At 64.1% G+C, this 26,753-nt stretch overlaps 2 protein-coding genes across 2 annotated transcripts; both read left to right on the top strand.

Annotated features, from left to right (window-relative positions):
• The first annotated feature begins 1,665 nt into the window (after positions 1–1,665).
• Positions 1,666–24,424, top strand: ASIC4 (acid sensing ion channel subunit family member 4). The gene is made up of 10 exons (XM_088519506.1): positions 1,666–2,906; positions 21,113–21,257; positions 21,433–21,560; positions 21,796–21,955; positions 22,279–22,335; positions 22,412–22,565; positions 23,113–23,204; positions 23,497–23,576; positions 23,949–24,053; positions 24,295–24,424. The coding sequence occupies exons 1-10, from the start codon at positions 2,331–2,333 to the stop codon at positions 24,412–24,414; spliced, it is 1,617 nt and encodes a 538-aa protein (XP_088375632.1). The 5' UTR covers positions 1,666–2,330; the 3' UTR covers positions 24,415–24,424.
• Positions 20,284–21,009, top strand: LOC148595776 (acid-sensing ion channel 1C-like). The gene has a single exon (XM_088540327.1). It carries the CDS (start codon positions 20,284–20,286, stop codon positions 21,007–21,009), a length of 726 nt encoding a protein of 241 aa, XP_088396453.1.
• Positions 24,425–26,753: the final 2,329 nt, after the last annotated feature.

Genomic DNA, 26,753 nt, shown 5'->3' with positions numbered 1-26,753 from the left:
CTGCAGTGCAGGGTCACGCAGTGCAGGGAACTAGAGGTGGCCCTGCAGCTAAGCTAGATGGATCCAGGAGAAGTGGCTCCCCATGCAGCAGTGCTTGCACCTGCCTGGTCTGCAAAGAGTGGGAAGAAGTTTGGTCCATGTTGCCCACACGGGTGCCAGGCCAGGCTGGCAGGTCCTGGACACTTCTACCTGCTGCAGGTGTTGGGGGACCAGGCTGCAGTGTCCTACATCCGTCTCGCCACACACATGCAGTGACAGCGCTCGGGCTGCCTGTCCCTGCTATGCACCTGGGCGCACCCCGGTGAGCAGCAGGGCTGCTGACGAGGGTGGCACGTGTACCCAGCGTCACCCGGGAAGGGTGCAGCGGGCAGCTGGCACGGCGTGTGCTCCCAGCCAGAGGCAGCCTATCATGCTGTATTGACCCGCGGGGAGGCAGGAACATGTGTGCCATGCACAGATCGATGGGAAGATTGAAGACGTGTATGTGCTTGCCGGACGACTGGGGAAAGCTTTGCCGTTGGCATCAGCAGCGCAGTGAAGGTCACACTGACCTGCAGCGCAGTCCCCGGGGGAGGCGAGGCATCTGCTGATCTCACCGGGGGGTGGCGTCTCACTGCTTGTCCTGCTGGGACCCCTCCTGGCGCAGCCCAGCCAGGCACGCACCTCCCAGCACCGGGCACTTCTCCGGAGGGCTGCATGGTGCTGGGCTTGTCCTGGGCAGCGAGCTGGCGCTTCCCCCCATGGCCCTGCTGCTGGGCAGGGCTGCAGAGAGTTGCTCAACTCGCAGGTCAAGGCCTTAGCTCAGCCCTTCAAGCAAAGCTGAGCCCTCCACTACCAACTGGGGAAACTGAGGCAGGGAGCAGGAGAGAGCATAGCTTGCTGTGCATGGGGAGCAGAGGGATCCGGTATTGGCACACAGTGTGGCTCTGCCAGGCAGCCACATCTGGGCACCAACCCCACTGAGGGGCACAGGCAGAGCTGCTCGATGCAGGAGAGCTGCGCTGTGTGCAGGGCTGTGCTGCCACGGGGCCAGGCTGTGTCCAAGGGGGGGACACAAGTGTGCCGTGGAGGGATCCTGGCTGGGGGAAGGGGCTGCCTGAGCTGAACTCTGCTGCTCGTGTGCAACCATGGGGGAAAGCCCACACAGAGGCACAGAGCTCAGCGGTGTGGTGCAGATGGGAGAGCAGAAAGGAAGCGCCCAGCATGTCCCATGGGAAGAGGGGTGGCAAACTCGGGGTGCCAGTGCGGAGCAGGCGAGGAGTTGCTGGCCGCGGGGCGCCGGGGCAGGGGGGTCCCCACAGCAGCAGCAGCGGCAGCAGCGGCAGCAGGAGCAGCATCCCGAGGGCTGCTGCCCGCGGCGGCTGCCCGGCGGGGCCCCGCGGGGCGGCGGGGCTTGGCGCCTCCCAACTTCGGGAGCAGCGGGCCGTGGCAGGGAGGCGGTTAACGGCCAGGGAGCCGCCGAGGCAGGAGGAGTCCGCAGGCGGGCGAGCAGGAGGGGGCCGCCGGGCGAGCTGCCCGCCGGCTGCCCGCCCCCGCCGCGCCGCGCTGCCCCGGGGCGCGCGGGCCGGGACGCGGCGGCGGGGGCAGCGGCGGCGGCGGGGGCAGCGCGGCGGGGGCAGGCTCCGTGCCCCGCCCGCCCAGCTCCACTCGGCTCGGCACAGCGCGGATCGGCACAGCGCGGATCGGCACAGCACAGCGCAGCACGGCACGGAGCGGCACGGCACGGCACGGCGCAGCGCGGCGCGGCTCCGCTCGGCTCGGCCCGGCTCGGCGCGGCTCCGGCAGCTCCCGAGCCATTCAAACAAGTGGCTCCAGCAGCACTTCGGAGCCGGGGCTGGCGAGAGGGCGCAGCGCGGCTCCCTGCCCCGGAGGCGCCGGGCCCTTCACACTGACTCTTTCTCCAGCGCTCGCTCTTTATTTGACGATGAAATAATGTTGACATGTCTTGAATTATTAAGTATTCCCTGGATTTTATTAGCACATGATGCCTAAATGCTGCCTGTATCTGCTGGGGTCTTAACCAGCAAGGAGCGAAGGAGAGAGGCAGAGAGACAGAGCGCGAGAGAGGAGAGAGAGGGGTTTTTGACAGCTGTATTTGTGCTGATAAGCGAAGGCACAAGGAGACGATCGACTAGTGAGACAAGAGGGAAGCGGCGGCTCGGAGCTGCTGAGAGGGACCGTGCTTCCCTCCCGAGACGGCTCGGCCCTCCCGGCGCCGCGCTGGGGCTTGGGGGGGACCCGAGCCCCCTCCCAGTGCCTGGCCGGGGTCTCGGTCGGTGCCTGTGCCTGGGGGCAGCTCGCTGGCCGGGCACGCCAGCCACACTGGGCAGATGCCGATTGAGATCGTGTGTAAAATCAAATTTGCTGAGGAGGATGAGAAGCAAAAGGAGAAAGAAGAAGGGGATAAGGAGAGCCTGATTGAGGAGCCGGCGCGGCCCCGGTCCCGGGACCTGGCCGCCTTCGCCAGCGCCAGCACCTTGCATGGCCTCGGACACATCTGCCGGTCAGGGCGGCTGGGCGTGCGCCAGACCCTCTGGGCATTTGCCTTCCTGGTCTCGCTCGCCTTCTTCCTCTACCAGGCGGCCAAGTCGGCGCTGCTCTACCTGGAGCACCCCCATGTCATGGCCTTGGACGAGGAGGCCATTCGTGAGATGGTCTTCCCTGCCATCACCATCTGCAACATCAACCGCTATCGGCACTCGGCACTCACCGACGCTGACATCTTCCACTTGGCCAACATGACCGGGCTGCCCCCAAAGGATCGGGATGGCCACAAAGCCACGGACCTGCTCTATCCTGACCCCGACATGGCTGACATCGTCAACCGCACTGGCCACCAGCTTGACGACATGCTCAAGAGCTGCAACTTCAGTGGTGAGAACTGCTCCTCCCGCGACTTTGCTGTGGTGAGTGCACACCTGGCTCAGCCCACTTCCCCCAGGGCCGCTGCCGGCTCTGGGGGCACTGACTTGGCTGTGCCTTGCCCAAGAAGGGCTTCCTAGCGCGGTCCTGCTCCTGAAGTTTGCATCTCTCTGTGTTTGAGTTTCCCTCCAAGTTTTGCAGGGAGAGAGTGAGAGCTCTCCGTGGGAGCTCTCTGTAGGTCTCTGTGCTGCAGGACCAGACTGCCCACAGCTCCTCCACGGAGGGGATTACAGGCAGGGGCTGAGGTGCTGCATGAGCGGGGCTCGGAGGTCCCTGGGGTGGGTGTGCAGTGGGAAGGGGGAAAGCCGCACTGTACAGCCTTGCTCCAGCCAGCTTCTTCCCTGCGGGTCAAGCTGCTCTATAGCGGGGTGTTTTTCACGGCAGGAGTGGACTGGGTGGGACATAGACCCCTTTGCACATGGAGGAGCCCCCTGCTTTTATGGAGTGGCAGTGGGGTGCATGTGTATCCGGGAGGCTGCCAGCCTTGCGCACACACATGTGCACAGATGCACACATTGAGCATCCCAAGCGGGTCTGCACGGGGACACTGCTTTGTCCGGGTGGTGTGTGGCTGCTCCGGGCTGGCCCATTTGCCGCCGGGGCGCGTGAGCGGGGACCTCCCTCTAGCAGCACCCGCGCCTGCCCAGCCAGCCGGGCAACCGGCCGGGTGCTGCGCGTGTGCAGCGCTCTCCGATACTGAGCCTGAAATCACAAATCCCCGCTGTGGTTTGGGAAAATAAATGTGCTGAACGGGCGGAATACCTGATGGGACCCTTTTCAGACCGTAATGACTCTGGAAATGAGCCGCCTCTCTCCTGCGGCTGCCAGGGGCTACTGCTCGGCTTGCTGGCTGCGCTCGCAGGAGCAGCGCTGCGAGCCGGAGCGGAGCTGGCGCCCGCGCCGCGCCGGGGAGGGGGATGCCACTGCCTGGGCACTTCCTGGGGGAGGAGGACGAGGAGGTTCCATGGGGCAGGAAATGGCTGGTGCAGCATGTCCTGTTTCCCTCGGTGCAGTGCTGCTTCCCTGGGGAAAGCTCTGCTTGGGGTGGTTTTGGGGGGAGCTGCTCTGTGTGAGGCTTGGTGTGTGCAGCGCTCGTCTGCAGTGGGGTGAGGAAGCACAGCAGGGGTGCTGCCCCACTCATCCTGGGGTTTTATTGAGCCCCCGTCTGCTGTAGGTGAGCTGCCTGTGTCGTCTGCGGGAGAGAAGTGCAATCTGACGGGATGAGGGCAGGGCCCGGAGCAGGGAGCTCTGGAGCTGGTCCCTCCTGCACATGGCATGTGGGGCTGCCCTCAGTCTCAGCTGTGCCGGGCTCCCATGGAGGGTCCCACTGAGCAGCTCTGCAGGGCTCAGGTCTGTGCATGCTTGCAGGCACGGCGGACAATAATACTCAGTCCTCCTGGATCAGCTAAATACTATTCGGTCCTGAAACTTGACCAGATGGGTACGAGCTTCTCGGAGCAAGGACCTTGTGTGTGGCGTGCCAGGCACTGTGTGTCAGCGGGGTGGCTGCCTGGACTGTGACTGGGCCCCCGCATCTCAATGATGGATGTGCAGCCCCAGCAGCCTCTGCTGCGGCTCGGGGGCCGGGAGGAGGGAGTGTGGCCAAGGGGATCCTGCGCAGGGTGGGCAGGGAGCCAGCACGGAGGGGAGGCAGAGGCATGGGGGGAGCAGGGTGCAGGCTTGGGCACATGGGTGGCGCGTGCTGGCTGCTCCTCAGCCTGGCCCGAGCACAGGGAGCACGGTGGGTCCTGCAGCCTCCTGCCATCGTGTCCCTGCTCGGCCCCCTGAGCCTTGGGGGCAGCAGGGATCCTGCCGGGAGCTGCTGTGGCGTCAGCAGCCATCAGGCAGAAAGGGGCATCCCTGGCTGCCTGTTTTCGGGCAGCACCTGGAGCAAAGTGGGAATCTTGGTGCAGGAGCACCCGCAGAGCATGAGCTGGGAGAAGGATGGGGAAAGCATGGCCAGAGGGAAGCGAGACTCTCTCCTGGGATCCCTCTCCACCACATCACGTCCCAAAGGCCTTGCTGGGTGGCAAATGTACCTGTTGAGGCAACACGGCGCTTACAGCAGGAGCTTCTGATTGCAGTTCACCCCAACCAGCTTGGTCCCCTGCGCCTCCTCCTGAGATTGAGTAAAACATGGTGCAAGTTGCATGGCAGTGAGTCCCTGCGTGATGTGTGGGTTCAGGAGTTCTTGTTCCCCCACCACGGTAAGCAGGTCACAGCACGTCCCAGACTGCGGCGCGTCCTGGTGGAGCAAACAGCTGGGGGTTGCAGGACATCCAGGACATCCAAGCAGCCCTGGGAGCAGAGCTCATGTCCCCAGGGCAAGAAAAGAGGAGAGTTTCCCCTTCTGCCTCCCACAGCTGTTCAAGGAGTACTTCACCCACAGGCTGCGTGTTGGGATGCCTTAGGATGGCAAAGCTGTGGAACGGCTGCGGGAAGCCCGCTTCCCGGACCCGGAGCGGGGCTGAGAAGTGTCCCCTTGTGCTGCTGCTTGCAGCCTGTGTGTGCATGATAAATACCTCGCGCGGATCCTTTAAGTAAGAGCCGTGAGTGGTAAATGATCTTCCCCTATTTAACGTCACAAATCCACATTCTTTATGGGATAGCAAATTAAGAAACTATGGGGGAAAAAATCCCCAGCGTAAGCATCTTCTGCGTAATAAAGCCCGGCTGGGCTGTAAATCTCACCAGGCAGCGGGGACAGCACTGAGCCGCAGCAAGGCTCCCCTGCAGCCGTGCTGACAAATGCGCCCCACGCTGCGGGAGGGACACGCGGAGCCCCAGGCAGAGCCTCGTGGGAGCCTCCGCGAGCCCCGCTCTGCTCCCGCCTTTCCCTGGCATCGCCAGGCCAAGGCCGTCCCTGGGATTGCCCGTGGCAGGCGGTGGGGAGCACCCGGGTGGCCGCGCGGCTGCCGTGCCGGCCGGCGCGGAGCCCTGCTGGCTGGACGAGCACAGCTGCGGAGCCAGGGTGTGAAAGGTGCAGTGCTGGTGCGGGAAATCAATAGCGCTCTTTACGTGCCATTAAGTGGGAGGTTAGGAAGCGGCCCCACGGGGACGGCGCTCAGCTGCGGCAGGCGCCTCGCTCCTGCCCTTGCTCTGGTACTCCAGCGAGGCTGGCGTCCTGCTCCTGTGCAGATGCTGGCCACATCTGGGGTTCCCATGGCAGAGCGGGAGCTTGTGGGGCAGGGATGCACGGGGCAGGGGTCCGTGGGCATGCCAGGGGCGCAGGATCCCCGCTGCTGGCAGCATCTCTCCAGCTCCTCGCTGGCCCCGGCTGCACAAGGAAGCTCAGGCCCTGCCCGCGCTGGAGCCCAGCGCCTCTCCACAAACCTCGTTCCCGTCAAAAGCCTTTTGTTTCCGATGTGCTGCTGCTGCAGCCAGGCCTGCCGGGCTGGCAGTGGGGGAGAGTGAGGAGGTTGCCGAGAGCTGGCAGCGCAGCCCCAAGCTGGCACCGTCCCCTGCTCTTCAGGCAGGGCATCCCGTGTTCCCGGGACCCGCGCTGGCGGAGACACCCTGCAATGTCACCCGCTCCTGGCCCGTCCCCAGCTTCAGGCTGCCGCGCGGGAAGGGGATGTCACCAGCGGCTCCCAGCACTCTGCTGCGTGGTGTGCCCTTCTCCTAGCCCTGGAGTGTGGATCGGGTGCTCCCTGCTGCTTGGCGTGGGTGAGGGACGTGCTGCCCGATTCTCCCCGTGCAATTAGCACTGCTTCCGACGCGGGGACTCTCTCTGACCTTTCCACCAGAACCGCACTTAATAAATGTCACATTTCCAGCCTATTTTTACACCAGGTAAATGAGCTGGTCTCATTCTTTCTCACCTGCCTCTGGCCCACCTGGCGCCTCTGGTGCTGCTCAACCGCCAGGAGCTGGTGGCCTTTCACTGTGGCCCTGCTCCCACCCCTGCTCCCTTTCCAGTGCAGGAAAGTAGGGAGAAGCTACGTATCCATGGGGACACTGCCACCCTTGCAGGCCGGCGGTGGTTCCGCACTGGCAGCCCCAGCAGTGACGCTTTCACAGCCCCAGCTCAGTGTCCACAGTGGTGCAGGTGCTCTGTGTGCTCATCTCCTCCTGTCCGGAGCATTGGCAGCTCCAGTGCCGTTACACATGAGCCGCCTGGGCACGGCTCGAGGCTCCACTTGTGCCAGAAAACGGGGGACTTTAATGCAATTCATTGCCATTTAATTTTACACAATTCCTGCTGCTTAATCCACTGAGAAATGCTAATTTATACAATTCACGTCTAAAAATAAATGTCAGTCCAGCAGCTCCCAGCAGCGGGTAGCTGCTCCCAAAAGTCCCGGCAGAGCTTTGTGCGGGGAACCCCTGGCTGGCACCCTCCAGTGCTCCCATCCCACTGGGAACAGCATCCCTGCCCCTCTCCTGCCTTTAACCGCACAGACCCCAGTGCGAGCCCCATCCTGGTGCCACCCGCGAGAGGGGTGCCCAGGACCGTGGGGTGGATGCAGGGCTGCTGCCATGGGTGCAGATCCCCCCAGGCCCCGTGTGGGGGCTGGAGCGGGAGAGCGGAGCGGGGGGTGCGAGGGCGCCGCAGCAGGGAAGCGGAGATGCTGGAGGAGCCAGCGGCTTTCCCACCGTCTCCATGATTGAGATCGGATCACCGTGAGCATAAAAAAGCTCTCTTCATAATTATATTTAATGAATTGACTTTAAAAGCTCTTACGCTCTTATCTGGGTAATTTAATATCACACACTTAATAAGCCTGTCTCCGATACGGGGGGGAGCCAGCGGCCAGGATGCCCGCGCCTGCTGCGGCTCCCCCAGGACGTGGGACGTGCCACGGGGCCGGCCCCACGTGCCGTGCCGGGCTGCCCACGGGGACCCTGGGGCCAGGGCAGCGGGAGCCCCGTGGGGCTGTGCCCCACGGCCAGCAGAGCACAGGAGGGACGGGGACACGGGAACCGTGCGAGGCCGCAGCGCACGGGCCTGGCGGTGCCGGCACGCTCGGTGCCAGGGCCGGGCAGGCTGCGAGGGAGGCGCGTGCCAAGGCGGCGGCGGCGGCAGCGGCGCGCGGGAGGATGCAGCTGCCACCTGGCCCTGCGTGGGGAACGAAGGAGGCAGCGGGGGGACACGTCCCCGCCGTGCTGGGGCTCCCGGTGCCACGCGGGCGGCGCGGGGCCGCCTCGCTGGGGCTCCCCCGCGGCCCGGCGGCTGCAACAGAAGGTTTACAGAGCTGCACTAAGTGACGCAAATGGTTTGAAGCCCATAAAGAGAGACGGTTTTATGTAAGACGACTATATAAAGCTCTGCTGTTCTGCCATTGATGAGATATAGGCCTTTATTTATAGAAGGCAATGTTTGCAGTGCGAGTGCTGAAAGCCAGCCAGGGACCCTCAGATAGGGCGTCGAGTCATTTCACATGCAGCTGCCGTCGACACTGTTCACACATTAAAGAAAAAAAAATTAACAAGTTTGCAGCCAGTCAGGTGGAAAAAACAATAATTGTTGAAAGCCGTATTTCCCCCTTTTTCCAATAACAAATAGCTGAAGCGCTTCTGGGAAGACTCAGGCTTGCTCGGTGCATGGAAAGGACAGGCTGAGGCTCAAGCCAGGATGGGTCAGATGCTCAGGCGGGAGCAGGGTGCAGGGAAGAAGGAGCAGGGTGCAAGGGAGAACAGGACACAAGGGAGAGGGAGCAGGGTGCAGGGGAGGACATGTGGCAGGAGGAGATGCCCGGGTAGGGGTGGCAGGAGTCCCTGCAGGCACCAAGGCAGCTGGCAGAGGGTTTATATGTGCGTGTGTGCATTTATAGGCGCCTGTGTGTGTGCACAAATGTCCAGGACGGGAATAACAGGGCCTGCAGGCAGTGATGACAGCATCAGCAGAGCGGCATGGGCTGCGTGCGCGCCGAGCGCTGCAGGATCAGGGGGCTGCGCGCCGCCGCCGCGGGGCTCCAACCGGCCGCCAGCAGATGATGCTGTCTGCACAGGGGGCTGCGGACAAGCCATCCAGTGGGCTTTCCTCACAGAGCTACCTCTCCCAGCCCACGTGCACAGAGGTATTTGAAGGCTATATCTTCTCCAGATGTGGCTGGGTTTCTACTGGAGAGCCAGCAGCACGTCCCTGTGGTCAGAGCGCCCTGCCAAATTTTGTTTCATGCACGAAAGAAGGAAAAACTTCTCATGATTAATTGTGCAGCAGGGGAGAACATGCTTCCCTCTAGCCGGCTCCTTGCCGATCGCTGGCCTCTCCTGGCAGCTGCTGCCCCTGCGCACAGCTGGGGGAGGCTGGGGAGCTCTCCCCGCTGAGCATGTCCTCAGGCGAGCGGGGAGGCTGCTTGCACGGCTCGTCTCAGGGGCAGGAGGGTGCAGAGACCGTGCAAGGGCTGTGTGGGGAGGAAAGCCCTCACAAGAGGGGAGCAGTGTCCTCAGCTGCGGCAGTCGCCGATCCGCCGTGCTCCCTCGGGCGCGGGCACAAGTAGAGCACGCTGGCCTCAACCACGATCAAACGCTGGCTAAGCTTTAATGGAGTCAACAGGTTTTATTTCGGCAGAACAAAAGCTTATGTTCCAAATTACAGTCTTGGGAACGCAGGCACAGAAGACAAGTCGGAGGGCAGGAAGAGCTGTGGGAGCTGTGTCCCAGTGGCTGTGGCGGGTCACTGTCCTCTCCAGGCTGGAGGAGCCCTGGGCAGCACTGGGAGCTGCAGAGACACTTTTCTAGCAGGGTTTGTGGGCAGTGGGTGATGCTGCACCTGCACTGGGGTGCTGGCAGGGACCAGCCCCCCTTCCATAGCATCAGCTGAGATCAGACACAGCAGGAGCTGCAGGGTGGGCCTCACGGTGGGAGGGGAGAGGATGCGCCAGCCTCCTCAGGCTGAGCCCCTGTCACCACTAGTCACCAGCCCTGCAGCCAGCAGCAAAATAGCAGTTTAATCGCGTGCACCCGTCATGCTGGAGGGCCGCTCAGCTGTGATGGCGTCGACTGCACCTCCCCGTCCCAGGCAGTATGCGCGTTTAGTGCCTACCTCTGTCGTCCTGGCCCGGGATGCTGCGGGTGCTGCAGATGCTGCGTGGTCTGAGCAGAGCCGGAGGAGGCCAATGGTTCCTAGCACTGCAGAGGATCTGAGAAGACCCAACACTTTCCCACGTCCCCTCCTGCACCTGGCTGAGCCTGGCCCTCCCCGAAGCGTCGCTGCCCATGGTGTCGTGGGGCCAGCAGCGGCTGTCAGCGCTGTCAGGCCGCCGTGGCAAGGCACTGTGCTTGGCTGCACAGGAAGGTTTAGTGAGCTTGTCATCCCCGCGGGTCACTGGCCATGGGCCGGCCCTGGCACCCTGCACGTCTCCATGTCCGCTCCCACCGCTGGAGAGGGAGCTCTGCACCCAGAGGAGCCGGCAACCTGCAGGGAGAGGGGACTGCGGATGCAGCGTCTCCATTGCAGGAGCCCAGGATAGCAAGGTGGGCAGGGAGGGTCAGGCGTGGTGAAGCTGTGGGCTGTGCCGGACGTAGGTGCCAGCTTGGTGACATCCTCAGAACCTCTGGGACTGCCACTCCATCCCTGGGAGCCACCTGGCCACATCGCGGCGGAGCTGCTTTTCAGAGGGAGTTTTTCAGGCTGCCCGCCCTGCACGGCTCTGGCTCTGACATCCTGTTTCCTTATCGCCTGACATGACCTTAATTAACTCCCTGGGCTGATAACGCTCTGGGTTTCTCCTCCCGAAGCTGTCTGGCAGCTCTGCATCCCGCCTCGCCCGCGAAGGCAGCGCGGCGGAGCCGGCAGCGCGGCGTGGAGCGGGGCAGGCACGGGCTGCGCGGGGCCGACAGGAAGGCCACGGGGCAGAACCGCCCGGGGACTGGAGGGGTGCTGCGTGCGCCGGGCCGGCCGGCCACTGCTCGCACAGGGGCAAGGGCAGGACGGGCGGCTGTGCTGGTGCCCAGGGCATCACGGGGCTGTGCGAATGGCAGGAGCATCTGCCCGGGCAGGCAGAGGTGCTGCACTGTGTCATGGGGGGTCTTGGCTGCAGGTTGCACAGGCTGAGCCAGCTGGAGCATGTGCCACGGGGTCCTCGTGCAGCCCCATGTCCCCTCAGAGAGTAACAGAGCTGTAGAGCCACGCAGGTGGCTCCAGCCCCTGGGGAAGGCTGCGCTCCCTGCCCTCCACCCCCCTGCCAGCCCAGGCGGATTGAAATGCCAACATCGATGACTTTTGCAACCACTTTTATCTCCTGCACTTTGCAAATATTGGCGGAGAGGAGATTATTCAATAGCAAAGTGTGCAGATGGGAATCTCGGCTTGTGATCCCTTGGGCTCCATGCTGTGCTGCAGCCCCACTGCCTCGGAGCAGCCTCCACTCGCTCGGACAGAGCCCCAGGGACATATCTTGCATGGACAGAGCATGGATCTGTGTCCCCCAAAGCCAGACCCCAGGGCCTCACAGAGTCAGTGCCAGGGCTCAAAGCAGTGTCCTCAGGGACTTGTCCCCGCAGGCTGGGTCCCAACAGGACCCTGTTCTGCTGCAGCTCATATCTCCCCCTACCAGCACAGACAGCCTGGGCCCTGGAGCAGGTCATAGCTCTGCTCGTGCCAGCCACACGCTGCCTGTCCTGCAGGCAGCTCTGCCCCGGCACCCCCTGGGGCGATGCTGTGAGCCCTGCAGAAAGCAAAGGGCTGCAAGATGCTTCCAGCCCATCTCCTCCCCAGGGTCCTAGGCCCCAAAGATGTAGTCCTCTCCCTCCTGCCCCAGGACGGGCAGTATGTAGGGTGGGAGGTCACTGGCTCCTGCGGCATATGTGGAGAGGGAGCAGCTTGACACCTCTGCTAACACTGTGTACAGAGGCACCAGGCACTGCATTTTCCTGAAACTGAGCGTGTACTGGAGACAAGGGCTTTTTGGAAAGCGTAAGCTGGTACAATGATGCATGAACAGGCATGGGTGTCATCCAGAGCCTCTCTTCCAGAGCCAGACCTGTGCTAATGTACCTTCTTTGTGTCACTCCTGGTCCTCCTCTTTGGGCAGTGAGTGGCCGTGGCTAAGACCTGAGACCCAGCAATGCTGGGGACAGCAGTACGGCTGGGGAGCACCAAGCCCTATTGCCTAATGGCTGGCAGTGCCGGGATGGATGGGTCCTGTCCTGGGAGCGCTTCGTTTGCTAGGAGGAACATCCCTGCACATGGGCCAGCACTTGGGTGAGATCCTGGGCTCCTGCTGCATGATGAGTGGAGTCCTGCATGCGGTGATGGGATCACAGGCAGCCCCTGCTCTCCTCTGCCAGGCAGCACTGTCAAAGGACGGAGAATCTCGTATTTGTCCAGGCGTTTTTTTGAGGGGGGACTCTCGAGAGGAGTCCCTCCACCCAGGAGCACCCAGGCTTGGGAACGCCAGCCCCTATCATGTTTGTTCCATTGATTTAGTGCCGTGGAGAGTGTTTAATCAGCCTTTAGCCTGCACGCTCCAGCATTAAGAACAAATCCATTAGCCACGAGATAACCACAAAGGGTTGCACGGAGGCTGGATGAGGTCCCAGCGCCTTCAAGATGCAAATTGGCAATCAAAGATCAAAGCCGTGCAGTTCCCTAATCTCTACTAAAAGGCTCAGCTATTAAGGAGCCCTTTCCTGCCAGGCTGTGATCACCCCACTTCACTGGGCCTCCTGATGCGCTGGCGGGTTGCACCGAACCTCGCGCCCCGGCCCCGTGCCGTGCGCCGCCCCGCAGAGGAGGGTGCAGACAGGCGCTGGGGCTGTTCGCTTGCCTGTCGCATCCTTCCATCTTGACATGCTGGTGTCAAATCTTTGTTGGCAGAAAGAGAAAAGCCCTGAGTGGTCAGTGGATGCAGAGATGGAGCTGGGATGCATCTGGGCACTGGGGAGCCGTGCGAGGCGGCAGGGACTCAGGCGGGGAGGGATGCTGGCAGCCAGCTCCCCGCCTCTTCTCGGGGATTTACCCTGCTCAGCCCCTGCCTGGCCGCACCAGGTGGCACAGGTCAATCTCTGCCAGCCCCTGGGAAATCAGTGCACGGGCAGGTGGCAGGGGCTGGGTGAGGAACCAGGGCAGAGCAGGGTACACTGGATCCAAATTCCCTTCTGGGGATATTGCTGCCCACCCCATCCCACCCTACAGCAGCTGGAGCTCCACGAGCTCTGTGTGCTGGGGCTGGCTGCAGGATGGGGAGCTCCATCCCGCTGTGATGGAGCAGCCCTGCACAGCGCAGCAGTCGGGCAAGCCGTCGAGCCGTGACAGGAGCGGCGCTGCCAGCACCGTCAGCACATCTCTGCCGCACAGATGGGCCGCCAGCGCCGGGGCAGCGCTCAGGCGGGACCCTGCCGCACAGGCACGCTCTGCTGTCCCGTGCCAGCACAGCACTTCCAGCCCCGCGGGGATCCGGGGCTTGCACACGCCGCTGGGGCCTGGCATGGAGCCAGCCTCCACCCAGGTAGCCCCACACCTCCCCAGGTAGCCCAGAACACTGCAGTTCCCAGAGACAGCAGCACAGGCTGGAGCCCGAATCATCCCACTCCTTGCTCGTGCTGGGGGCACCGTCTTTGACCGCTGGTCTGGTGCTCAACTGCCCATCTCCGGGCCAGGCATCTGGATGCAGTAGAGCTGTAGGATGTTGTCCTCCCAGTGCCCTGTTGTCCTCCCAGTCTGGGGCTCCAGAGAAGGGGCCGGCTGTGCCATGCAGCGGGTGGCTCTCCCGGCACCCCCAGGAGATGGCACAGCCCGTGCTGCTCCACAAGGGGAGCAGCATTGATGTGCTGGCAGCGTCTCCGACAGGGTGGCAATAAATCTTATCAGTATAAACCCAACTGAGGCAGCAGGATAACCCCCGTGACAGCCCAGCTAAAGCAGAGGGTTCATCCGCACAGCGTCAGTGCTGCGGATTTACAGATAAATGCCACAGCCAGGGACACCGGGGCCAGACAGGCACCTGCCTACCCCAGGGGTTGGCTGCTGATCGCCCCCATCTCGGCCCTGCAGCTGGGGGAGCTGGACCCGGGAAGGTTGGCGGGGAGCAGGATGTGCAGCACAAATGGCAGCGCTCTGCCTGGCGCCCCACACTGCAGCACGGCGCTGCCCAGAGCGACCCCCCGGCTGGACCCACCAGAGCACATCTGGTCTGCACGGGGCAGAGACCGGGCAATGCGTCCCCCAAGCTGTGACACCATCGTGCGTGAGCAGTGCCACGTGTGAGACCCTCAGCTGCCCACGGTGCACCTTGCCTGTGCGCCCGCACCCGTGCACCGCCGTGCCTGTCCCACTCCACGTGCGGGAGCAGCAGGGCCCGTCAGGCAGCACGGTGCGAGCGCTCCTGCTCCTGCTCGGCGGCGGCAGCGAGCGGGCGAGGGAGCGAGGGAGCAGGCGCTCGGCTCGGCTCGGCAGGCTGGCGGGAGCCGCGCTGCCCCAGGCTAGCGCTCGCCGCGCTGAGCTGAGCTGTTACATTTCCTGGCGGCGCGGCCCGCGCAGCCGTGGGAACAGTAATGAGATGGAGCAGCAGAAGGACGGCGAGATAAGGCTGCCTGCGCTGCCCCAGCAGATTAAACGCTGGGATTAAGCAGGCGGTGCCAGCTCTGCTGCCTTTTTATCTCACTGCTTCTCCCCTCTTATTCTCCTGCAGTCGATAGTGAACGGTCTCGGAGCTGTCAGCAAAGGAAATTGCTTGTTAACCCGTTGGGGACCGGCGAAGCAGCGCTCCCTGCACGGCTGCTCTCAAAGAGCTGCTGTCCCCGGGGATGGCGCTGCCTGGAGAGATGTGCCCGTGACGGCAAGGAGCGTGGGCGCTGCACGCTGCCTGCTCACTGTGCCCGGGCTGCCCAGCGTGTGGGTGCCCACAGAGCCGCATGCTTAGGCAAGCTGATGGCCAGCGGTGCTGGGGATCAGCTACCACCTCCCAGCGAAAACCCACCAGTAGCCATGGTACACATCGCTGCAATGGGAAGCTTTCTGTGGGGCGGCAGATACCCAGCTTCTTTCCCAGTACATGGCTGTCCCTGGGCTGCTCCTGGGCTCTGCCCTGCTGCGGAGGAAGGACAAAACTGTCAGCAAGCATCTTTGGGCCCATGTGCATGAATACGATGCTCCGAGCAGCACAGATGCGGCCAGTAGCACTTCTGCTGCGCACAGGGATTCCCTGGGTATTTACAGCTGGTAGCCATGCACCTGGCAAGTATGGACCGTGTCCTCGACATTCCCTGCTTCCTTCAGCGTGCAGGATGGACTGCCTCAGCGTTACATCTATGCACGAAATAACAGTGCTGGGGACTGTCCTCTGGCCCTTCGCCAAGCAGTGATGACCAGCTGTGTCCACCCCGCAGAGGACATTGCACTGCTCTCCTCTGGGCCCCATCAGGAGCTGGTACCCAAAGACATAATTATTGCTGTGTGCATGTTTTGTTCAGCTTGCAGTGCTTGCAGCAGCGCGAGGCTGTGTTGCAGCCCATCACAGCGCTTTTTCCATGGTGCAGTATGTGTTGTGTGCCTGGGGCTTCGTCTGCCCAGTATATGGGGGTGTTTGAGGATGCAGAGCGGGTCGGGAAACTCTTGGAGGAGGGCACCGGGTGGTGTCAGGATTGCTACTTGTCACAGGCCAAAACCATGCCGGGGAGCATGTTAGCACCTCCGTGACATGGACAGCCCGTTCAAGCTTGCTCCCGCGTGCTTAGGAGCACAGTGCAGGCGCCGTCTCAGGCTCTGGGTGTGCAACAAGGGATCCCGCAGCTGTGCACAGATTCTGCTTTAGCTGGGGTTGCTTAAACCCCACAGCAGAACTCTGTGTGTCCTAAGGCTCTGGTTGCCTGTCCCTCACCCACGGTGGCTGCAGGACACATAGAGCCAACTCCTGTTTTTGCACAGCTGGGGGACCTCACCAGAGGAGCACACGACCCCCAGACTGTTGGGGAGCTGGAGGAGATGCTGCAGGGAGCGGCTGGGCTGTGCTGGGAGCAGAGCCTGGGTTGTGAGAGGAAACTAGAAGCAATTGGCACGTGCAGTCTGGCAGGAGGAAGGCTCTGAGAGGATGGGATTGCTGTTTATAAATACATCAAGGCAGTAAACACAGGGGAGGAAAGAGAGCTATTTAAGCTAAGGGACAACGCTGGCACAAGAACAAATGCTGCAAATCGGCCACAAATAAATTTAGGCTGGAAATTAGGAGATCGGTGAGATGCTGGCCTGGCCGTGCTGCTCTCCCTCCAGCCAGGGAGCTGCAAGAGGGCACCACGGACCTTGCACCATGCTGGAAACAGGGAGAGCCCAGCCCTACACCGTGTGCCCGGCTGGGGGCAGGAGATGCCCTGGGCTCCTGGGACGGAGGCTTCATCCCTGCTGTGGAGCCTACATGCCCTGCGGAGGAGGGACCCCAGCCCTATGTGTGGTGGCACCTGGGCAGCCCAGGTAGCCATCCCTGCTGGCGGCAGCGGCACTGCGTGGGGCAGGGGCACTGCCGGGGGGCTGGAGCTGGGGCAAAGCCAAACTGGCACCGTTCCTCACCCCTCCTGGGAACGGGCAAGGGAAACGGTGCGACCGTGCGTGAGGGGCGATGCTTGCAGAGGCAAAAGCATCCCACTGGTTCAGAAAATTGCTGCAGAACCGGGCTTAAATGAGTTGAAATTGCTGAATTCAGGCAGATCTCATATCCCGGGCAGTTGCAATGCTGGCGTCAGCGCTGTGGCTTCCATCCCTGGGCACCCAGGTGGGGACGTGCAGAGGAGCGGAGATGCCAGGGGCCGCAGCAGTGGGGCAGGAGCAGAGTGGGGGTGCCAGGACAGAGGCAGCTGCACCAACAGAGCAGGGGACAGTGTGCATGGGGACAGGAACCTGTGAGGGTGGCAGGCCCAGCTGACTGGGGTTGTCCCCTTGCTGTGCCCATCGCGGCCCAGTTACCTGTGTCCTGGCTCTGCCTGTATTACACTGGAGGCAGCACAGCCCCATCTTCTGCAATGGGCATCCCTGTGCCACTGTGTGCCACTTAGGAAGCATCGATTCCCATTCCAAGGCCACTCTCCCCGTGGTCCCTGCCCGATTCCTCACTCCGGTGCCCTGGTGCCTGCAGCCCTGCTCTCCTGGTTGCTGCCAGTTGGTTCTAGAGCAGTGGGGCTAGGGTACTCGGAGCATCCCACAGGAGCTGGGCCATGTGCCCCAGACGTGCGGGAGCAGGAGCTGCCTGGGCCCCAGGTACTGCCACTCATCGCCCATGTGTGCCAACATTTGGCTGTTAGCTTAATGCGGCCCCTTGTCTCCTCAGAGCAATCAGGATTTGCTGCTGCTTGCAATGTTTAATGTCGTCTTCCAGAGGCTAAGTACCGTGGGGAGCCGTGTAAGCCGTGGAAATACCTGTGTGAGCCGGGATCAGCCGGAGGCAGGCACAATGGGCTTGTTGTGCCAGGGACAGGGCACCGGGGAGCACGTGGGGCTGGAAAACCCCACAGTAGGACCACCACGGTGGGCAAGGTGAGGGTATCAGGGCCTGGTACTGGGCACCCAGTGCCCCACAGGTGCCCAGTTCCATGGGGTGGAGGGGAGCAGTGTGGAGCAGGAGGAGGAAATCGTGAGGCCGGGCTATCTCCCAAGGGGATCTGCTTGCTGAGCCGCCGGCAGCTATTTCTGTCAAGGTCAAAGTGTCTCCACAGCAGAGAGCAGGGAAATGAGTAATCGTGTTGAGAAATTACCTCCCTAATGGGGTCTCCCCGGCACGTGAGCGCGGCGCGGGGATGCCGCGCGCGGCGCCGGCGCGGGGAGGCTGGGACACAGTGCGGGAGCCCCGTGCGCCCGCGCGCCACAGCGCCCGCGGGTGCCAGGCGAGGGCAGCCGCTGTGCCCGGGGGCTGCGGGGCACATGTGTGCAGGCTGCAGGGACATGCGGGTGCCGCCAGGAGAGGCTGCTGCCCCGCGGGGCACTTTTCTGGGTCAGCTGCCGGGAGGGAATTGTGTTGCCGGTGCGGACAGGCTCTCCCCTGCCCTTCCTCCTCCTCTTCCTCCTGCGCTTGCTGTAATCTAATTGGGTTTGTCATGCTGGAAAGCCAAAGCCCTTCAGGACTGTGTTGTGCTCTCACCAGAGAGATTTCACAGCTGTCCTCAGCACCCTGGCAGCCGACAAGTGAGTAACTCAGCTGTGCGCTGCGGGCACCCCGTGCCTTTCCCGGGCACCTCCTGCCTTGCCACCCACCCTGGGCCCAGCAGCACTGGGCACGAGGCCATCACCATCCCCTCCTTGAAGTACCTCTGTCCCACGGCTTCTCCACCAGCCCTGGGTGCCATCTCCACCCCTCGATGGGTTTTCAGAAGGACCCCAATCCAGCCAAGCCATGTCACCATTTCTGGGTGCTGACCCTGTCCCCAGGCCAGGGAACAATGTGTCCCCCCTCTGCAGGGCAATGGTGATGCTGCCCAGAGATGTCTGAGCCAACGCATGAAATGGAAGTGTTCACAGAAATGACATTTCCTCCAGCCTGGAAAGCTCATCCTCCGCTTAGAGAAAACTAATATAAAAGCTGCCCTAGTGTGCAAGGGGCTGATGGTATCAGGCCGGCAGCCTCCGGCACTGAGAACCACAATAAATCTCGGCTAGGAGACAAGCCGGGGAGATCAGCCCTGCGCAGCTGCTCCATGTGTAGGGAACGTGTCTGCTCCGCACCCCACAGAGGAGCATGGGGACAGCTGGGGACAGCTCAGTGTGGGCTGGGAGTCGCCCTGCTGCCATTACGAAGGAGGCCACAGCGGCGCGGTGCCCCCAGACCAGCGCGGCCTCCTTGCAGCTGGGATTATGCCGTTATCTGCGCGCTCGGTGCCGCAGCAGCCCCACGGGCAGGATTGCTCCCTGCGTGGCTGCGATAGCAGCAAGTGAGCACAGTCCTGCGCCGGGCTGCTCCAGGCCAGGGGCTGCCTCACCAGATGCGTCGCCTGTGGATGGTGGGGCCAGAATGCGACAGGACGGGATGGGACAGGCGGGCACAGGGAGGGTTTCTGGCAGGGGCTGGCCCTGCGCACAGTGTGCAGTCCAAATGCAGGACCGTGCTGCCCTCTGCTGGCTCCAAACCTGTCCAGCCCAAACGTGCACCCACGGCCGTGCGGGACGGGGCCTGAGCGCAGAGCATATGTGTGGGGGCCTGTCCCTGCTGTGGCAGAGAGGAGCCCCAGGGTTGCCCTTTCTGCCACCATGAGCATCTCAGACCAGCATGAGCACCCCCTGGCTGGCTGTGCACTGCGTGGCACTGGATTGCCCTGTCCCCAAGGCCTCCAGAGGGTTTAAGTGACACAGAAACACCTGGGAGGGGTATGGGAATCAGTAGTTTTGTCTCCAGCCATCCATGCTCCAGCCCTCCTGCAACCTTTCTCAGCTGGTCTCACCACACAGCACCCCTGGTGCCTGCAGTGGCTCCTCTCCATCGCCCCCAGCTGCAAACAACAACCCAGCGGACGCTGTTCCCTGTTCAGGGCCGCGGAAGAGCTTGCCTGGGCACCCCGTAGCACACCTGAGCGCTCGTAACCCTCCCCTTGCCTGGCCTCGGCCTTGCCGGCCCGGCAGCAAAGAAAGCGAGCGCCTGCCTCCTCCTCCTCCTCGCAGCCGCCGCAGCCGCCCCTCCATAGCGTGGCGCAGGCAAGCGCGACGTTGCCGCCCTGGCCCCGGCGCCCCCGTCCCGCTGCCCCCGCTGCGGCAGGCGGGGGGCTTGGTGGCTGCCGGCGCGCGGCACGGTGCTTTGAAGGCGCCTGACGAGCTGTCGGGCCCGCGAGGCGCGCTGACAGGCAGGCGCCTCGCAGGCGCCGGGGGGGTGCGCGCGCTTCCCATTGCGCTCTGATCACAGACGCAGCCGTCACTTCAAAGCGCGTGGCGCCGCTCGGGAGGCTCCCACGCAGCCCTGCAGGCCCATGGCGTGGGGCAGCACGTGCGCGGCGGGTGGCGGCAGGACCCGCGTCCCTGGCTGCATGGGCAGAGGGTGAGGGCCTGCCAGGCCTAGTCGGGCTGCCCGGCGGAGCCGAGATAGAGCTACCCAGAGCCAAGGGATCATCCCTGGGGGTGCTGGCAGGGGCTGCCGCAGCAGCAACTCAGGGACATGGGGACAAGGCCAGGTACAGCATCCCCATCTCCTGGAGCTCATGCAGCACAGCTGGGACAGGGCATCACCGTCTGGACATTGGTGCCCACTGTGTGGGGCACTGGGGGCTGCTGGGACGAGCTGCCCCATGGGGCAGCATGACATTTCCCCATCCCCCCCAGCCCGTCTAGGGGAGGAATTTTCCATTCCCGGATGGAGGCTGGGGGAAGGCGCCTGCCTGCACCAGCCCCCTCCCCGCCCTCCCCTCACCCGTCACTGGAGCAGCTCGGGAAGGCGCCTGCCACATTCGGCTCAGGAAGGTGTGGAGCGAACGCCTGCGGGGAGGGAGAGGCTGCAGCGCTGGGCCCAGGCGATGCCGCTGGATGGGGATGCCCTGATGCCGGCACGGGGCCGCAGCATCACCCATCTCACCATCGCCTTCCTGAGAGCCACCAGGATCCCCGGGCTGCACTACGCCTGCACTCGCCCGCAGTCCCGCCTGCGCCGCCTGCTCTGGAGCCTGGCCTTCGCAGCCGCCGTGGGTTTGCTGGCCACCGGGGCCACCAACCGGGCACATTACCTGCTCTCGCACCCGGTGCACACACGGGCACGCATGCTCTGGGCGCCCCAGCTGCGCTTCCCGGCCGTCACACTCTGCAACCCCAACCGGGCGCGCTTCCTGCAGCTCACCAAGCCCGACCTCTACTCTGTGGGGCAGTGGCTGGGGCTGGCCTGGGAGAACCGTTCGCTGGTGCCCGAGCTGCTGGGCCTGCTGCACGAGGACCGGCGCCGCTGGCTGTCACGCCTCGCCAACTACTCGCGCTTCCTGCCGCCGCGGCGCTCCGAGCGCACCATGCAGAGCTTCTTCCACCGCCTGGGCCACCAGATCGAGGACATGCTGGTGGAGTGCCGCTTCCAGGGCCAGCGCTGCGGCCCCCAACACTTCACCCCTGTGAGCGCCCGCCTTGCAGGGGGCAGGGAGGCTGGGCTGGCTGTTGGGGTGCATGGTGCGAGCTTTGGGGGCAATGCCCCCCCCACCAAGGGCAGAGGATGGCAGCAGGGAGGGGAGGCTGAGATGTCCCCCCTGGAGCTATGCTAGCCTGTGCTGCAGGACTGCAAAGAGGCCCCGATCCTCACCCTGCTTGCAGACTCCCCTGCCAGCTCCTTTGCCTGGCCCCTCAGCCTCTCTTTCTCCACCTCAGGTCTATACGCGCTATGGCAAGTGCTACACCTTCAACGGGGACCGGAGGAACCCTCGAGTGACCCGCCAGGGCGGCATGGGCAATGGGCTGGAGATCATGCTGGACATCCAGCAGGAGGAATACCTGCCCATCTGGAGAGAGACCAGTGAGTGGAGCCTGGCTGCGGGACAGGGCTCTGGGCACGCGGGCACTGCTGGGGCAGCCATGGGGCAGGGCCCTGGTGGGATGGACACCAGGGCATGGCCAAGGAGTCACCCGTGGGCAGGAATGCAGTCCTGGGGCAGGGCTGACAGCCCTGTCACACTTTCCTTCTCCCGCAGACGAGACATCATTCGAAGCTGGCATCCGGGTCCAGATTCACAGCCAGGATGAGCCACCCTACATCCATCAGCTGGGCTTTGGTGTCTCGCCTGGCTTCCAGACGTTCGTGTCCTGCCAAGAGCAGCGGGTAAGGCTGGCTCGGAGGCCAGTGGCTGCACAGAGCTGAGTGCCGGCCTGGGGCTGGGAGCAGGGGGCAGGTGCAGCGTGGGGGAGAGAGGCACGGTGCAGTGCCATCCCTGGGGCTCCTGCTTCGCCCCATAGGGCCCCTGTCTCTGCTGGGCAGTGCATGATGTCCCACACCACCCGAGGATCACCCTGGGTCCTGGCACGGCCTCGCGCCAATTCTTCTCTCGCCCCGGCAGCTCACCTACCTGCCCCAGCCGTGGGGCAACTGCAGGGCCAGCGTGCAGGGGGAGCAGACGCTGCCCGGCTATGACACCTACAGCATTGCTGCCTGCCGCCTGCAGTGCGAGAAGGAGGCCGTGGTGCGGAGCTGCCACTGCCGCATGGTCCACATGCCAGGTGAGGGCACGGGCGCTGGCGGGGGGACGCGCTGCTGCCCCACCGCTCTGCCCTGGGCTGCCCCTGCCCCGGGAGTCACCCCTGCCCCAGGCCCTCTGCTCCATGCGCTGTCTCCTCCTACCTGCCTCTGAGCTTGCCCCCCTGCCCCACTCTCTGCCCCCAGGGTCAGCCCCTTCCCTACCCGCCCTGCAACCAGGCCAGCCTTGCCCCCATTCAACCTGTCCTTGGGGAACACCCCTGCCCAATGCCGAGTGAGTCTGGGCAAGGGTTGAGGGAGCAGAGGGCTGGACTCCCATTCCTGGTGACCCGCTGCTTCTCCCCAGGTAACGAGTCCATCTGCTCTCCCAACGTGTACATCGAGTGTGCCGACCACACGCTGGGTAGGTGCGCGGCACGGGGCCGGGGAGGGCGGCGGGCTGGGGGCAGCCCCTGCCCACCAGGGTGCCTGTCCCCCAGACACAGCCGTGGAGGACAGCCAGGACCGCTGCAGCTGCCCCACACCGTGCAACCTGACGCGCTACGGCAAGGAGATCTCCATGGTGCGCATCCCCAACAAGGGCTCCGCGCGCTACCTTGCCCGCAAGTACAACAAGAACGAGACCTACATCCGGTGAGTGGTGCGGGCAGGGCGCGCGTCCTCCTCTCGGGGCAGGGGCTGGCGCCAGCTCCCGGAGGCCCCCTGGATGCTGGGAATCTGGGGGAGCCCCAGTCCCACGTGGCTTGCAGAGACTTGGTCCTTCTGCAGCATCCTCTCCCCAGCAGTGGCTGGAGCATCTGCGCTTTCCATAACCCCCTCCTATCCTTATCTGTGCGCATCCCACAACCACTTCCAGCTCAGGACATGTCCCCATTGCACCAGCCAGCCCATGATCACTCCACATGTCCCAAATAACTCACTTCACATTTGTGCTGCTGGGGTGGGAAACTGCAGCAGCTGGGAAGCTTCATCTCCCCTGCACTCGCCCTGCAGCTGAGGTTCGCGCTGCCCCATGGGGAGTGCTGGTGGGGCTCCTGGCTGTCTTGGGGCTGAAGGGACCAGCACATGGGGCAGCATGAGGGACCAGGGGCTGTGGGAAGCCAGGCATGCCTGGGGAGGAGACGGGGGTGCCAGGTTTGGGGACCAGCCCTCACCGCTGAGCACTGCTGTGTCCCTGCAGGGAGAACTTCCTGGTGCTGGACATCTTCTTTGAGGCGCTGAACTATGAGGCCATTGAGCAGAAGAAAGCCTACGACCTTGCTGGGCTTCTCGGTGATTCCCCTTGCCCTCCCCATGGGACTCCTGCCCGGCCCCGCATTACACAGAGCTCTGGCCCCGGGAGGATGTGGGGCTGGTCTGGGTGAGACCACAGTGGGTGGGAGCCAAGTCACAACCTGGTGATGTTCCCCAGGATGGTGGTGTCCCCTTCCATCCTATGGCCCCTGCCTTAGTCACAGAGGTGTCCTCTGTGGCCCCAGGAGTGGGCTCCCACCCTAACCCTGCTGGCCTGTCCTGGGCTCTGTCCCGCAGCTCCCCATGACCAACTCTTGCTCCTGCTCTGCAGGGGACATCGGGGGGCAGATGGGCCTGTTCATCGGTGCCAGCATCCTCACCATCCTGGAAATCTTGGACTACATCTATGAGGTGCGCTCAGCGTTCCCGGGCTGTGTCTGAGGTGGGAGCGGGACTGCCAGGCACAGGAGGTGTTGGAAGAAGGGGCCAGGCATGGGAGACAAGACTGACCAGGCCATCCTTGATGCCCAGGAGCCAGGAAGGCCGTGGCATAGCCAGGGCTAGCACATGGGACAGGGCAGTACGGCCCCCAGATTGACTGCGCCGGAGGGGAACAGCTCCCCATGCGTCCCTTGGTGTCCAGGGAGTAGTTGGGGATGGAGCTGGGATGGCAGGGGGGCCCTGCAGGTCCGTGCAGACCGACGTGTGCACGCACAGCTGCACATGCACCCATGAGGGTCTGTGCACATGTGTGTCTGGAAATGACCTTCTCCCTTCACCCAGGTGATCCGCGACAGGGTGACCCGGCTCGTGCGCCGCTCCAAGCCACCCCTGAAGAAGCCCTCGGGCAGCATTGCCACGCTGGGGCTGGAGGAGCTCAAGGACCAGGTACAGCCCCTGGGTGCACAGCCCCTGCCACGCACGGGGTGCGCACCCAGCGCCACGCAGGTGCTCTTTGCTGCGGAGGCTACGGTGGGAGAGGCACTTGGCAGGGAGCAGGGCGGGCTGCGTGCCCAGCGGGATGGAGAGGCGCTGGGGCTGGGGAGGCCGTGCTCGTGGGCAGGGGGCACGAGGGGGCTGTGGGGCTGCAGGCTCTGCTGCCCCCCGGCTGACAGTGCCCTCCCCACAGAGCCCCTGCGACACGCTGGGCCGGCACGTGGAGGGCGCCTACAACGCCGGCATGCTGCCCAACCACCACCACCGCCACCACTACGCGCACCAGGGCGTCTTCGAGGACTTCGCCTGCTAGGCCAGCTGGGGAGCGCGGGCAGCAGCGCCCTGGCCACCCCCTCCGCACCGTCCGCACGGAGAGGGGCTCCAGGACCAGGTGCTGCGGTGCAGGCCCCGACATCCCCTCCCATCGTCAGGGCCGGCCTGCGCCGCTCACTCCAGCCGGCAATGCCGCCGGCTCCCGGAGCTGTCCAGGGACCAGAGCTGCTTCCAAGCCCCTTCACCCATCCTGCCCACTGCCCCCAGCATTCAGGGTCAGCCTCGTCTCAAAGCACACGGAGTGGAGGGGGGATGCCCCGCGGCTGGGGCTGCACACTGCAGGGGGCAGGATGGGGATGCCAGGGTGGGCTTGGGTGAGCCCCGGGGTGCAGGGGAGAGGGGTTCCAATCACGTAGAGCATATGCGGGGTACCCTGGGCTTCCTGTGAGCCCCTGCAGCCCCTCCCCTGCAGCCCCTCCTTGGTGGGTGCTCTGTCCCACACTGGCCCCGGGAGAGACAGGTCTGGAACATCTCTTAGCCCCTGCAGGGAACATCTTCATGATGCTGCATGAAGGGCAGCATTTCGGGGCACCACCTCCAAGCAGCACAGCCTCCCCAGGCCAGCCCAGGGCCACCCCACCTGCAGTCACACCTGCATGGCACTGCCCTGAGACCCCCCCACCCCCTGGCGCCGCCAGCACTGTGACACCCCTCACCCCGGCCCTCCTTCCCCACCCTCATGCACCTGCCAGGGCGGCAGCCCCCATCCCAGAGCTATTCCCAGCCAGACCCCTGCACTGTGACCCCCACACACACTCCCGTGTCAGCCCCAAACAGTCCCCAGTCCATTGCTGCACTGCAGATACCCTGTTCCCCACTCTTCTGCCCCTTCCTCCCATCCCAGTGCCACTGTGCCCCAGCCCTCTCCAGGCACTGCCCTCCCAGCGTTGCTCAAAGCCTTCGTCCCATGGGTGCAGCACAGCCCAGCGGGCACAGGGACCGGCCTTTGGTGTCCTGGCCGTTGCAGCTCTGTGGCACCAGCGCCCGTGCTGGGTGCCACGCGCCCGCCGTGCCTCCCCAGGCACCAGCGTTAGCAGGGCGCCCGCGCCCAGCACTGCCTGGACCGCCACGTCTGCCCCGCCGCGCTGCACCGCGCTGGAGCGGCAGCGGGGACCCATGGCCCTCCCCTTCCCTCCAGGACACTGCCTCCCCCCTCCACTGTAGCAGGCACCAGCGCAGGGCAAACAGCCCCAAAATATCTCAGGAGGGGGGGTAGCCTGGCAAGCCCCCTCAACATACACCCAGGGCAGAGGGGGCACCACAGCAGCAATTCACGGCCTCCGCGGGAGGCTGGGGCTTAGGCAGGAGGCTGTGCTGGCCCGTCATCAGTGCCCTGGGCCGGGACACCGGTGCAGGGCAGGGCTGGGGAAGGGTGCACAGGCTGTGCGTGGGCATGGCCGTGCCACGCTGGGGACAAAGCCATAGAAGCAGGGGCAGCCAGCATCCTCAGTGGCCCCACAGCCGGGGGACCGGCGAGGAACAGGCAGGGAGCAGAGCTGTAGCCACGCACCCCACAACAGCCAGCCCAGTGATGTGGCCAGCAGCCTTGCCTCGGGGTACACACCCCATGTTCCCCCAAAACATGCACACACGTGGGAACGTGTCCTCTGCTGGTGCAAGCACCTGACATCGTGGTGTCCAACTGCTTGCACGGGGGTGCACAGGAGCCCCCTGGCCAGAGCCAAGCACAACAGCTGCATTAGGGGAGCCTGATCCAAGCGCCCCGTGCTGCTCCCTGTGGGATGGTGGCACTCATGGCATGGTGCACTGGGGCAGCGCCTGCAGCACCCACGATGTAGCCCCTCACCGAGGGCCCCGGAGACCTGCCGTGGTCATGCCGGCCAGTGCATGCCCAGCCTCGCACCGTGCTCTGCAGGCAGGAGGTGCTGGGTGCGGGACGCGGCCCCTCCGCGCCAGCGGGAGCAGCGAGGGAGGGCACGGGCGCCACAGCGGGAGGGCTGGCATGAACGCTGGCGCGCTGGTGAATGTAAGAGTTGTGCGTCACTGTTTTATAAATGTACAAACGCTCCCTAATAAAGAGGCACAAGTAGGTCCTGAGTTGCCTGCAAGGGACGGGACCAGTGTGGCCGGGCAGTGGCGGGGTTCAGACGCAGCATCCTCAACATCAGCGTGGTGCTGGCCAGGAGCAGCCACACTGCCAGGTCTGCAGGGAGAGCTACCCGCATCCTCGTGGGCCTAGCCCTGGCCCTAGACCTGTTATCCACCACCAAGGACTCACTTAATTTCCACCACGGGGCACAGCTGGAGCTGGCAAAGAGCATCTGCACAGCATCTGCTATGCTAGAGAGGGAGTTCCAC

Source organism: Tinamus guttatus, unplaced genomic scaffold, assembly GCF_059628265.1.
Source record: "Tinamus guttatus ecotype Peru unplaced genomic scaffold, ASM5962826v1 Tinamus_guttatus_pri_ptg000060l, whole genome shotgun sequence".
Classification (NCBI taxonomy): domain Eukaryota; kingdom Metazoa; phylum Chordata; class Aves; order Tinamiformes; family Tinamidae; genus Tinamus; species Tinamus guttatus.
The sequence above is the reverse complement of the archived record's forward strand: the minus strand, read 5'-3'. Positions and strand labels throughout refer to the sequence as shown.

Excerpts from the sequence above, each read along its gene's own strand:
- ASIC4 (XM_088519506.1), top strand. The coding sequence starts at position 2,331 with ATGCCGATTGAGATCGTGTGTAAAATCAAATTTGCTGAGGAGGATGAG. Across the intron at positions 21,956-22,278 it reads CCGCATGGTCCACATGCCAG|GTAACGAGTCCATCTGCTCT; the intron begins GTGAGGGCACGG and ends GCTTCTCCCCAG. Across the intron at positions 23,577-23,948 it reads TCTTGGACTACATCTATGAG|GTGATCCGCGACAGGGTGAC; the intron begins GTGCGCTCAGCG and ends CCCTTCACCCAG.
- LOC148595776 (XM_088540327.1), top strand. The coding sequence starts at position 20,284 with ATGCCGCTGGATGGGGATGCCCTGATGCCGGCACGGGGCCGCAGCATC.